General features: G+C 51.7%; 1 protein-coding gene across 1 annotated transcript in view; it reads left to right on the top strand.

Moving 5' to 3' along the window:
- The first annotated feature begins 497 nt into the window (after nucleotides 1–497).
- LOC126251733 (adenylate cyclase type 9) overlaps nucleotides 498–13,576 on the top strand; it is a 177,943-nt gene continuing 164,864 nt past the window's right edge. Inside the window, exons 1-3 of the mRNA XM_049952339.1 lie at nucleotides 498–744; nucleotides 1,245–1,851; nucleotides 2,063–3,120. Coding sequence (XP_049808296.1) covers nucleotides 1,556–1,851; nucleotides 2,063–3,120 — 1,354 coding nt within the window. The 5' untranslated portion in view covers nucleotides 498–744; nucleotides 1,245–1,555. The remainder of the gene's footprint in view (nucleotides 745–1,244; nucleotides 1,852–2,062; nucleotides 3,121–13,576) is intronic.

Raw genomic sequence — 13,576 nt, 5'->3', positions numbered from 1 at the left:
CAGAAGAAAGTAAGTATCTGGTATTCTTTGCATGTAGTATAAATAGGTAAAAATTGCTACGCTACAATTCAACTCTCACAAAAAATACACGAGTGAAAGATATCGCGGGAATATAAAAATATGACATATATAGTAATCAGATAAGTCTATAAGAATTCAAGATGATATTAGATTCGCTTGAAAATACACAACAGCGCTATTGTCAGCAATTTTAGTCAATCATGCATACTCACGTTACTATGTAACTCGTATTAGACTATCTTCCAAACGCCGTGAATTCACTCAGATAAGGATTCTGAAGTCTTCATATTTTAAACTATAGACTGATCTCATAATGTTTACCTCAAGGATTATGAAGTGATCTTCTTAAATGCTAAAACATGTACTTGTACAAACTACAATCAATTTTGGCGCCGATTTTTACCGTTGGTCAAACTGTTCACGAAACAGCTGAACGCCGATAGAAAATGGCCGTCAAAATTAATGGTGGTGTATTATATGCAAATTGTTTAAATGCTTCAGAAAGCCGAAACGGTTGTCGTTCAATGTAAATGAAGTTAAACAATCGTTGTCGTCATGCGACAGCTTCGTACTTTAAGACTTTTTTTTGTTTCCAAGAAGCTAACTGCAGTGATCTCTGATTAGTAGTCTCTTGGCTAAATGCCCGAGCGGACATGGACATAAACGTTCAACAGTTTTTTAATTGTTTTTTTCTCCTGAAAATCAACACTGTATACAGAGAAGGTTTGGTAAATTTTTAGTTTTATGATATTTTAACGATACTGTTTCGCATTATGTTGAGTGATGCTATAGAACTGCTGATTATTGCTGTAAACAGTTCCTGTCAATCATTGGCCGATAGCAGCCGAAGTGTTTTCCCCCACTCCCCTTGATTAATGTAAATAATGTGTGTTTATAGATCTATGTATTGTGAATACTATCGAAAACTTTGAAGTATAACTCTAGACCACTGCTGTTTATGAGAATTTCATACGATGAAAAAGTGTATGTGGTGTTTAAAGTTTATACGAAAACTAAAACAACCTACTTAGTCACAAATATGAATAAACTCACTGATCAGATTATTGACATTACGGTTCTCGCCCACTTAGTGAAGCATTTACTCATGTTTCCGGAGATTAAGGAATAGCAGAACACATTTTGCCCGTGAAAACATATATAGCCTAAGTTGTGTCACCACGTCCAATGTATTCCGTAATTAAAGTAATTACTTTCTGTTGCAGCTGTCGAAAGAGATCCTAGTGGCAAGAAGATTCATTTTATGGAAACGATCTTTAGAATCTTGATCATAATGTACAGCAAAATATCACAATTCGGATATTTACACCAGTGTACTTTTCTGTGACATTACTGTATCAAGTTGATGTCAAAGAAACACCAAGTATTACTCATCAGTATAAAATGTACGTTTGTGCAGCAACAACATCACGAACTCGTGCAAGAGGAAAATTACAAGAGATTTATTGAAATTAATAAATTATATAAATAAAATGAAAGGAAAAAGTACTTTAGACAGTGACGATGAGTGAGAAACATGGCATCACCTGTCATTCTAAGACATGAAAGGGCCGTAGCTTCATCTGTCAGCTTTTCAAGATCAAGAGGGCAAAGTGAGCAGGCAGATGATGATGATATTCAAATATCATTGGCACCTTATGTACAGAACTACCTGGCACAGAGCGGTCAAAAACTTGATTGTTGTGGGGCATGTTTACCAGTGCCATTTGAAAGAGCAGCAAAACAGTCATGGTGGGATCCTCGCTTTGACTCTGAAATACTTGAGGGGCAGTACCGATCGAGTTCCTTTCCACAAGTGCGCCTAAGATTCCAGTACGTATTTTTGTCCATAGAGTTTGATTTTTATTGTAATCATATGGTTCTTATGAAGTATAAATTACATAGTGAATTATTACCTGCAGTTACTAAAATGTATCCAAATTTATTGGATTGTGCAAAATATTAGCCTCCCTTTCAAAATGCATGCCCCTCAGTAAATAATTAATTGACTCCTGTACTAAATAAACTGTATATTTTGTTTCAGATATGCTCTTGTGTATATCCTTGCTGTATCGTTTTCATGGTTTGTATACTTCATTGTGACTGGTGCAACTGGCAGAATACAACACTGGATTCCTGTGTCTGCTGTCTTTGCTGTACTATTAATTATAATAGGCCTGATTTTAGCTGTAACATACAGAAGTTTTTACAGAACTTATGCATTTCCCATTTCCGTATTTGTGGCAGTCATTATTTGCATCTTACTACTCGTGTTTATTATTCTGAATTCCTCAAACAGCAAGGCAAGTAGTATCACCCCTGTAGGACAATTTTCTCTTTGTATTGAAATATTGCTTATTATATACACTGTGATACAGCTACCTCTCTATGTGTGTGTAGCCATTGGTAGCATTTTTTCAATATTATTTGAATGCTTGATTGCTACATTGTACTTTAAAGAAGATTATGGTGTGAATACAAACACTGGTGTTGTAGTTCGGACGTTACTGCATATTGTTGTGCATTTAATCGGCATTCATGTTCTCATAATGACTAATGCTAGAATGCGTGGAACTTTCATGAAAGTGGGCCAGTCATTATTAGTTAGAAGACAGCTCGAAATGGAGAAACAGTTGAAGGAGAAGATGATACACTCAGTGATGCCACCCAAGGTTGCGGACTGGCTAATGTCGGAAACTGGTGGTGCCCAGGAAGATGAATATGAAGATAGTGAATCATTACAGAAACCAACACATGGCAAGAATCATGCTAGTGGTGGAAATGATATTCGTTCTCTGTTCCGTCCTTTCAATATGAACCGAATGGAAAATGTCAGTATACTATTTGCTGACATAGTAGGTTTTACACGAATGAGCTCCAATAAGAGTGCCGAAGAACTTGTTGGCATATTGAATGATTTATTTGAACGATTTGATGATCTCAGTGCTAAGCATGGCTGTGAGAAGATTTCAACATTGGGTGACTGCTACTACTGTGTTGCTGGTTGTCCTGAGCCTAAACCTGATCATGCAAAGGCCTGTATAGAAATGGGGCTTGATATGATTGTTACAATCAAACAGTTTGATGCAGAAACAAATGAAGGTATGTGTGCTTCCAGATATTCAACTATATTGTTTCTTGTAACTCTTCATGATCTTATTTACATTCTTCATAGTTACTAGATTATACTAAAAGGCATGCATTGCTTGATGCTGTATTTTATAGCTTTTAATTAAAATCTTTGATGCCTGATAGAAGTAGAGCTTGATTTTTCTTTCCTACACTGTGTGTCTAAGTAACACGACTGATAATTTTATAGCAATTAATCAAAAGATCTTCATAATTTAATGCTTGTTTGTGAGTGTTTGTCAGTCTTTTCACTATATCAGCCATAAAAAGTTTTTGTTCCATTGTTGTATTACAATGAACTGAATTTTCTCTTGACATTTTGCTTGTTTCATTGAAATTAACAATGTAATTTTGTTCTCAGCTTCTAGTTTAAAGAATTTCTCCTTTGGCAATGTATAGTAACAAAATAGGTTATGAAGCACGTATTTTGTTGATATGCCTCAGTTGTGCATACAATTTATAAAATTGTTGAAGATAAAGCTATGTTATTCAATTATTACAGCTAAGTATTTAAAACCAAAATTTAAAGAAAATAAAAAAAAAAAGGAATTGTGTACTGAAAGAATATAATTGACTGTGATAGAACATTTTCTGTCAATAGACTTGCAGTGTTTCTTCTCAATATGCAATAACAAAAAGAAAAAAAATCTATCAGTAATCTCATTTGTTTTATTTGTTTGATCATCTCGGAAGATCTGTTTATTGTGACAGCTGCTGACCATTTAACATATTTAGGAACCAGATGTATTTGCTTTATTTTTTTACATCATCAGAGTTTTTAACAGTCCAAATTTTGATTTATAGTGTTAATAGTATCTAAGTATTTTAAGTAGAGTAAAAACAGTTCTGTTTCACAGACATGAAAATGATTGATATAGTTTTGTTGTCATTGCCATCCCATTCAGCCTTAATTCCATAAAGTTTTTATATAAGCAATTCTAGAAAGGAAGTTTATGACCATCCCTAAAAATGTGAAGTTTCTTTGCATTGTGTAGTGCAGTTTCTCATGTCTCATACTGTACAGTATAAAGTAGACAAAGTGCTATGTGAAAAGAAAAAGTAGAAAAGGCTATTAGAAAGCACAAGAAATCACACTTTTTGTATAGAAGTGCCAATATGCCTGTGTGTTATTGTCCCTTCCAGTGGCTTTGGAAGGGCATTTTATATTCCACCTTGGGGTGTAATTTCACTTATAGAACCTTGTTATAGATTGACAGTGGACTATTTTCTTCTCTATGGATGAGTAGTTTCTTTTCAACCTTCCCACCTTTAATAAACTTATAAATTTCTCTGGGCTTTTGCATATCACACAGTAAAGTGGGATAGTATGAAGTATTCACTAGTGGCAGATCATTATCTTTTTAAACATACCATAAGTTTCTCCGACACACTTAGCCAAATGTACTTACACTCTTTGTCAATCGGTGACATTATAAGTAAAATTGCACACTTCCAATGTCTCCCTGTCCTCTTTACCTAACCATTCTCCTCCCCCAACATCCTCATCAATTTCACCCTTCTCTTTCCCGTGTGCCTTCTCTCCCTCATGGTTTCACTTCCTCCTCCTCTCACTGCCTCCCACTCTCCCACCCTCCATCCTTCCTGTCCTCCCTCCCTCCCTCCCTCCCACCTAACATCTCTCCTTCCTGTCATCCCTCTCTCCTACCCTAAACCCTACCTCCTACACTACATCCCACCCACCCAACCTCCCTTGTCCTTGCCCTCTCTCCCTCACCCCCTACCTCATTCCTCCCTCCCTCAACCCCTTCCTCATTTCTCCCTTCCTTCCACCTGCCCTCCCTCGTTCACTTGCCTGCCTCCCCCCACCCTTGTTCTCACTCCCCCCCACGCTCCTTGCCCTCACTCCTTCCCTCTTGCCCTTACTCCCTCACTCCTTCCCTCTTGCCCTCACTCCTTCCCTCTTGCCCTCACTCCTTCCCTCTTGCCCTCACTCCTTCCCTCTTGCCCTCACTCCTTCCCTCTTGCCCTCACTCCTTCCCTCTTACCATCACTCCTTCCCTCTTGCCCTCACTCCTTCCCTCTTGCCCTCACTCCTTGTGCGGTAGCGTTCTCGCTTCCCACGCCCGGGTTCGATTCCCGGCGGGGTCAGGGATTTTCTCTGCCTCGTGATGGCTGGGTGTTGTGTAATGTCCTTAGGTTAGTTAGGTTTAAGTAGTTCTAAGTTCTAGGGGACTGATGACCATAGATGTTAAGTCCCATAGTGCTCAGAGCCATTTGAACCCTCACTCCTTCCCTCTTGCCCTCACTCCTTCCCTCTTGCCCTCACTCCTTCCCTCTTGCCCTCACTCCTTCCCTCTTGCCCTCACTCCTTCCCTCTTGCCCTCACTCCTTCCCTCTTGCCCTCACTCCTTCCCTCTTGCCCTCACTCCTTCCCTCTCGCCCTCACTCCTTCCCTCTCGCCCTCACTCCTTCCCTCTCGCCCTCACTCCCTCCCTCTCGCCCTCACTCCCTCCCTCTCGCCCTCACTCCCTCCCTCTCGCCCTCACTCCCTCCCTCTCGCCCTCACTCCCTCCCTCTCGCCCTCACTCCCTCCCTCTCGCCCTCACTCCCTCCCTCTCGCCCTCACTCCCTCCCTCTCGCCCTCACTCCCTCCCTCTCGCCCTCACTCCCTCCCTCTCGCCCTCACTCCCTCCCTCTCGCCCTCACTCCCTCCCTCTCGCCCTCACTCCCTCCCTCTCGCCCTCACTCCCTCCCTCTCGCCCTCACTCCCTCCCTCTCGCCCTCACTCCCTCCCTCTCGCCCTCACTCCCTCCCTCTCGCCCTCACTCCCTCCCTCTCGCCCTCACTCCCTCCCTCTCGCCCTCACTCCCTCCCTCTCGCCCTCACTCCCTCCCTCTCGCCCTCACTCCCTCCCTCTCGCCCTCACTCCCTCCCTCTCGCCCTCACTCCCTCCCTCTCGCCCTCACTCCCTCCCTCTCGCCCTCACTCCCTCCCTCTCGCCCTCACTCCCTCCCTCTCGCCCTCACTCCCTCCCTCTCGCCCTCACTCTCGCCCTCCCTCTCGCCCTCACTCTCGCCCTCCCTCTCGCCCTCACTCTCGCCCTCCCTCTCGCCCTCCCTCTAGCCCACCCTCTCGCCCTCCCTCTCGCCCTCCCTCTCGCCCTCCCTCTCGCCCTCCCTCTCGCCCTCACTCCCTCCCTCTCGCCCTCACTCCCTCCCTCTCGCCCTCACTCCCTCCCTCTCGCCCTCACTCCCTCCCTCTCGCCCTCACTCCCTCCCTCTCGCCCTCACTCCCTCCCTCTCGCCCTCACTCCCTCCCTCTCGCCCTCACTCCCTCCCTCTCGCCCTCACTCCCTCCCTCTCGCCCTCACTCCCTCCCTCTCGCCCCCACTCCCTCCCTCCTGCCCCCACTCCCTCCCTCCTGCCCCCACTCCTCCCTCCGGCCCCCACTCCCTCCCTCCTGCCCCCACTCCCTCCCTCCTGCCCCCACTCCCTCCCTCCTGCCCCCACTCCCTCCCTCCTGCCCCCACTCCTTCCCTCCGTCTCACCTTCACTCCCTCCGTCTCACCTTCACTCCCTCCCTCGCACCCTCACAAGCTGACCTCTGTTTCATTTCTATCCAATACTTTGCCTTAAGTTGTGTCACTCATCACTTGGCTTCTATCATCCCTTGATCCCTATCAAAAGTTTCCTGGCCTCACTACTCAATGTTCTTTTCATTCATCTTACTTCAATCATGTCCTCCCTTAGCACACACTCAATATTAATCAAAACCCTTCATGTATCTTTTCTACAGACCTCCGAAACCTCATCTTTTCCCTCCCTACTGTCCCTTCACCACTTTTCCCTCCCTCCTTCTCTTTCCCCGTTTAACCTCCTCTCTTTGATACCCATCTATTTTCCTACACTTTTTCCTCTTCGCCATTCCCATGCCATTTTCCCACCCCCTCATTATCTCTCACCCTTTCCCCCCTCCCAATTTATCCCCTCTCCTTCTATCCCCTGTCCTTTTATCGCCCCCATCTTTCCCCTTTCTTCTCTTCCCTCTCACCAAGCAGAATAATGCAATGGTTAGCACACTGGACTTGGATTTTGGAGGATGATGGTTCAAACAGGCATCTGGCCATCCTGACTTTCCGTTCTATCCCTAAAACATTTAAGTGAAATACCGGGATAGTTCCTTTGAAAGGGCATGGCCAATTTCCTTCTCCATCCTTCCCTAATCTGAGCTTCTGCTCTGTTTCTAATATTGTCAAACACTAATCTTCTCTTCCTCATCCTTCTCCCCCTCTCTTCTATCTACCCCACTTTCACCTCCCACTCTTCCCCCTTTCCCTCTTCCCACCTACGCTTTCCCTCCCACTCCTCACTCCCACCCTTGTCCTCCTTCTACCCTTCTTTCCCCCCACTCTTCCCCTTCTCATCCTCATCCACCCACTTCTTCCTCATCCCATGCACTCCCCCCACTTCTTCCCCCTGCCATGCACTCCCCCCCCCTTTTCCTCCCTGATCTATCCTCTCTCTGTCCTTCCCCTGTGTCTCTTCACCTCACCCTTTGCTTTCCTCACCATCCCTTTTTCCACACTCTCCCTGTTCTCCCCATGCCCACCACTGTTTCCTCCATATTTCACCAACTTTCTTCTTCCCTTTCCTCATCCCTTTCCTCACCCTTCGTCCCCCTCTTTTACCCCCTCTCTCTTTCTGCACCCTTTCCTCCATTTTTTCGCCCCTTCCTCCCCCCTTTCCTCCTTTCCTTCCCCTGTCCTCAACTTTTTCCCGTGTCTTTGATCGCATTTTAAATGGCTCTAAGCACTATGAGATTTAACATCTGAGGTAATCAGTGCCCTAGACTTAGAACTACGTAAACCTAACTAACCTAAGGACATCACACACATCCATGCCCGAGGTAGGATTCGAACCTGCGACCGTAGTAGTTGTGTGGTTCCAGACGGAAGCGCCTACAACCGCTCGGCCACAGCGGCTGGCGATCCCACTGCCCCTCTTTCTTCACCCTTTTCCCATACATTTCCTCCCCTATCCCACCTCCTCGCCCCTCACCCTCTTTCCCTCTCTTCGCCCTCTTTCAACACCCTCGTCCCCTTTCACCCCTCCAGCTCCCTGCATCCCTCCTGCATCGTTCACCAGTCATGCCCATTTTCACCCCTCTCGCCCCGTTTCCATCCTCTTGCCCTTCTTCACCCCACTCTCTTCCTTTCCCATCCTGCCGCCCCTTTGCCCTCCCTCTCACCAATTATATCACTCACTTGCACTCCTCTTATCTCCATTCTGCCCTTTTGCAACCATTCTAGCCACCATTTTCCCTTCTCACATTTAACCCGTGCCTCAGACCCCCATTTCCAGTTTTCCCCAGATCCTTCCCTCTGTGCGCATTTCTTGTCCCCCTCTCTCACCCCATCTTTCCCATCCCAATCTCTCTCCCTTTTCCAACTCCACCCGCTCCCTTTTCCCACTCCACAGTCTCAATTTGTCCACTCTCTCTACCGCTTTCTCCAAACCTCTCACTCTATTTTCTGACCCCCTCTCACTCTTTCACCCCTGTGCCTTCCCTGTCCCCACTGCCCTCATTCCCCCCTCTGCCCTCATTCCCCCCCTCTGCCCTCATTCCCTCCTCTGCCCTCATTCCCCCCTCTGCCCTCATTCCCTCCTCTGCCCTCATTCCCTCCTCTGCCCTCATTCCCTCCTCTGCCCTCATTCCCTCCTCTGCCCTCATTCCCTCCTCTGCCCTCATTCCCTCCTCTGCCCTCATTCCCTCCTCTGCCCTCATTCCCTCCTCTGCCCTCATTCCCTCCTCTGCCCTCATTCCCTCCTCTGCCCTCATTCCCTCCTCTGCCCTCATTCCCTCCTCTGCCCTCATTCCCTCCTCTGCCCTCATTCCCTCCTCTGCCCTCATTCCCTCCTCTGCCCTCATTCCCTCCTCTGCCCTCATTCCCTCCTCTGCCCTCATTCCCTCCTCTGCCCTCATTCCCCCCCTCTGCCCTCATTCCCCCCCCTCTGCCCTCATTCCCCCCCTCTGCCCTCATTCCCCCCTCTGCCCTCTTCCCCCCCTCTGCCCTCTTCCCCCCCTCTGCCCTCTTCCCCCCCTCTGCCCTCTTCCCCCCCTCTGCCCTCTTCCCCCCCTCTGCCGTCTTCACCCCCCCTCTGCCGTCTTCACCCCCCCACTGCCGCCTTCACCCCCCCACTGCCGCCTTCACCCCCCCTCTGCCGCCTTCACCCCCCCTCTGCCGCCTTTCACCCCCCCCTCTGCCGCCTTTCACCCCCCTCTGCCGCCTTTCACCCCCCCTCTGCCGCCTTTCCCGCCCCTCTGCCGCCTTTCCCCCCCCTCTGCCGCCTCTCGCCCCCCTCTGCCGTCTCTCCCCTCCTCTGCCCTCTTTCCGCCCATCTGCCCTGCCCTAATTCCCCCCTCTGCCCTGCCCCCATCCACCCTCTTTCCCATCCCCACCCTCTTTTTTCCCCACTGTATTTTTCCCTGACACCCTCTTTACCCCTGCCCACTTTTCCCTCCCTGCCCCCTTTTCCCTCCCTGCCCACTTTTCCCTCCCTGCCCACTTTTCCCTCCCTGCCCACTTTTCCCTCCCTGCCCACTTTTTCCTCCCTGCCAACTTTCCCCACTGTCTACTTCCCCCTTGCCCATTTCCCCTGCCCACTCCCCCTGCCTTCTCTTTCCCCCTACCCACTTCCCCTCAGCTCTCCTTTTCCCATCTGTCACCTTTTCCTCCCTCTACCCTCCTTTTTCCCAATTTCCCCTCTGCCTTCCTTTTTCCCCATTTCCCATCTTTTTCCCCATTTCCCATCTTTTTCCCCATTTCCCATCTTTTTCCCCATTTCCCATCTTTTTCCCCATTTCCCATCTTTTTCCCCATTTCCCATCTTTTTCCCCATTTCCCATCTTTTTCCCCATTTCCCATCTTTTTCCCCATTTCCCATCTTTTTCCCCATTTCCCATCTTTTTCCCCATTTCCCATCTTTTTCCCCATTTCCCATCTTTTTCACCATTTCCCATCTTTTTCACCATTTCCCATCTTATCCCCCACTGCCCTCCTTTTCCCTACTTCCCCTGCTCTCCTTTTTCCCCATTTCCCCCTTCTGCCCTACTTTCCCCCTTCTGCCCTACTTTCCCCCTTCTGCCCTACTTTCCCCCTTCTGCCCTACTTTCCCCCTTCTGCCCTACTTTCCCCCTTCTGCCCTACTTTCCCCCTTCTGCCCTACTTTCCCCCTTCTGCCCTACTTTCCCCCTTCTGCCCTCCTTTCCCCCTTCTGCCCTCCTTTCCCCCTTCTGCCCTCCTTTCCCCCTTCTGCCCTCCTTTCCCCCTTCTGCCCTCCTTTCCCCCTTCTGCCCTCCTTTCCCCCTTCTGCCCTCCTTTCCCCCTTCTGCCCTCATTTCCCCTTCTGCCCTCATTTCCCCCTTCTGCCCTCATTTCCCCCTTCTGCCCTCATTTCCCCCTTCTGCCCTCATTTCCCCCTTCTGCGCTCCTTTGCCCCTTCTGCGCTCCTTTGCCCCTTCTGCGCTCCTTTGCCCCTTCTGCGCTCCTTTGCCCCTTCTGCGCTCCTTTGCCCCTTCTGCGCTCCTTTGCCCCTTCTGCGCTCCTTTGCCCCTTCTGCGCTCCTTTGCCCCTTCTGCGCTCCTTTGCCCCTTCTGCGCTCCTTTCCCCCAGCCCTCTTTTTCCCCCTCGCCCAGCTCTGCTGTGCCCTTCCCCCCCTCTGCCCACTTCTTCCCCCCCTCTGCCCACGTCTTTCCCCCCTCTGCCCACGTCTTTCCCCCCTCTGCCCACTTCTTTCCCCCCCTCTGCCCACTTCTTTCCCCCCCTCTGCCCACTTCTTCCCCCCCCTCTGCCCACTTCTTCCCCCCCCTCTGCCCACTTCTTTCCCCCCCTGCCCACTTCTTTCCCCCCCTGCCCACTTCTTTCCCCCCCTCTGCGCACTTCTTTTCTCCCCTCTGCCCACTTCATTCCCCCCCTCTGCCCACTTCATTCCCCCCCTCTGCACACTTCTTCCCCCCCCCTCTGCACACTTCATCCCCCCGCCTCTGCCCACTTCTTCCCCCCCCCTCTGCCCACTTCTTCCCCCCCCTCTGCCCACTTCTTCCCCCCCCCCCTCTGCCCACTTCTTCCCCCCCCCTCTGCCCACTTCTTTCCCCCTCCCCCTCTGCCCACTTCTTTCCCCCCTCCCCCTCTGCCCACTTCTTTCCCCCTCCCCCTCTGCCCACTTCTTTCCCCCTCCCCCCTGCCCACTTCTTTCCCCCTCCCCCTCTGCCCACTTCTTTCCCCTCCCCCTCTGCCCACTTCTTTCCCCCTCCCCCTCTGCCCACTTCTTTCCCCCTCCCCCTCTGCCCACTTCTTTCTCCCTCCCCCTCTGCCCACTTCTTTCTCCCTCCCCCTCTGCCCACTTCTTTCTCCCTCCCCCTCTGCCCACTTCTTTCCCCCTCCCCCTCTGCCCACTTCTTTCCCCCCCTCTGCCCACTTCTTTCCCCCCCTCTGCCCACTTCTTTCCCCCCTCCTCTGCCCACTTCTTCCCCCCCTCCTCTGCCCACTTCTTCCCCCCCCACTCCTCTGCCCACTTCTTCCCCCCCTCCTCTGCCCACTTCTTCCCCCCCCACTCCTCTGCCCACTTCTTCCCCCCCACTCCTCTGCCCACTTCTCCCCCCCCACTCCTCTGCCCACTTCTCCCCCCCACTCCTCTGCCCACTTCTTCCCCCCCCTCCTCTGCCCACTTCTTCCCCCCCTCCTCTGCCCACTTCTTCCCCCCCTCCTCTGCCCACTTCTTCCCCCCCCTCTGCCCACTTCTTCCCCCCCTCCTCTGCCCACTTCTTCCCCCCCTCCTCTGCCCACTTCTTCCCCCCCTCCTCTGCCCACTTCTTTCCCCCCTCCTCTGCCCACTTCTTTCCCCCCTCCTCTGCCCACTTCTTTCCCCCCTCCTCTGCCCACTTCTTTCCCCCCTCCTCTGCCCACTTCTTTCCCCCCCTCCTCTGCCCACTTCTTTCCCCCCCTCCTCTGCCCACTTCTTTCCCCCCTCCTCTGCCCACTTCTTCCCCCCCTCCTCTGCCCACTTCTTCCCCCCCTCCTCTGCCCACTTTTCCCCCCCCTCCTCTGCCCACTTTTTCCCCCCCTCCTCTGCCCACTTTCCCCCCCCCCTCCTCTGCCCACTTCTTTCCCCCCCTCCTCTGCCCACTTCTTTCCCCCCCTCCTCTGCCCACTTCTTCCCCCCCTCCTCTGCCCACTTCTTCCCCCCCTCCTCTGCCCACTTCTTTCCCCCCCTCCTCTGCCCACTTCTTTCCCCCCCTCCTCTGCCCACTTCTTTTCCCCCCCTCCTCTGCCCACTTCTTTTCCCCCCGCCTCTGCCCACTTCTTTTCCCCCCGCCTCTGCCCACTTCTTTTCCCCCCGCCTCTGCCCACTTCTTTTCCCCCCGCCTCTGCCCACTTCTTTTCCCCCCGCCTCTGCCCACTTCTTTTCCCCCCGCCTCTGCCCACTTCTTTTCCCCCCGCCTCTGCCCACTTCTTTTCCCCCCGCCTCTGCCCACTTCTTTTCCCCCCGCCTCTGCCCACTTCTTTTCCCCCCGCCTCTGCCCACTTCTTTTCCCCCCGCCTCTGCCCACTTCTTTTCCCCCCGCCTCTGCCCACTTCTTTTCCCCCCGCCTCTGCCCACTTCTTTTCCCCCCGCCTCTGCCCACTTCTTTTCCCCCCGCCTCTGCCCACCTCTTTTCCCCCCGCCTCTGCCCACCTCTTTCCCCCCCGCCTCTGCCCACCTCTTTTCCCCCCGCCTCTGCCCACTTCTTTTCCCCCCGCCTCTGCCCACTTCTTTTCCCCCCGCCTCTGCCCACCTCTTTTCCCCCCGCCTCTGCCCACTTCGTTTCCCCCCCTCCTCTGCCCACTTCTTTCCCCCACCTTCCTCTGCCACTTCTTTCCCCCACCTTCCTCTGCCAGTTCTTTCCCCCCCTCCTCTGCCACTTCTTCCCCCCCTCCTCTGCCACTTCTTCCCCCCCTCCTCTGCCACTTCTTCCCCCCCCTCCTCTGCCACTTCTTCCCCCCCCTCCTCTGCCCACTTCTTCCCCCCCCCCTCCTCTGCCAACTTCTTCCCCCCCCCTCCTCTGCCAACTTCTTCCCGCCCCCTCCTCTGCCAACTTCTTCCCGCCCCCTCCTCTGCCAACTTCTTCCCGCCCCCTCCTCTGCCAACTTCTTCCCGCCCCCTCCTCTGCCAACTTCTTCCCGCCCCCTCCTCTGCCAACTTCTTCCCGCCCCCTCCTCTGCCAACTTCTTCCCGCCCCCTCCTCTGCCAACTTCTTCCCGCCCCCTCCTCTGCCAACTTCTTCCCGCCCCCTCCTCTGCCAACTTCTTCCCGCCCCCTCCTCTGCCAACTTCTTCCCGCCCCCTCCTCTGCCAACTTCTTCCCGCCCCCTCCTCTGCCAACTTCTTCCCGCCCCCTCCTCTGCCAACTTCTTCCCGCCCCCTCCTCTG

Source organism: Schistocerca nitens, chromosome 4 (genome assembly GCF_023898315.1).
Source record: "Schistocerca nitens isolate TAMUIC-IGC-003100 chromosome 4, iqSchNite1.1, whole genome shotgun sequence".
NCBI classification, from domain to species: Eukaryota; Metazoa; Arthropoda; class Insecta; order Orthoptera; family Acrididae; genus Schistocerca; species Schistocerca nitens.
The sequence above is the reverse complement of the archived record's forward strand: the minus strand, read 5'-3'. Positions and strand labels throughout refer to the sequence as shown.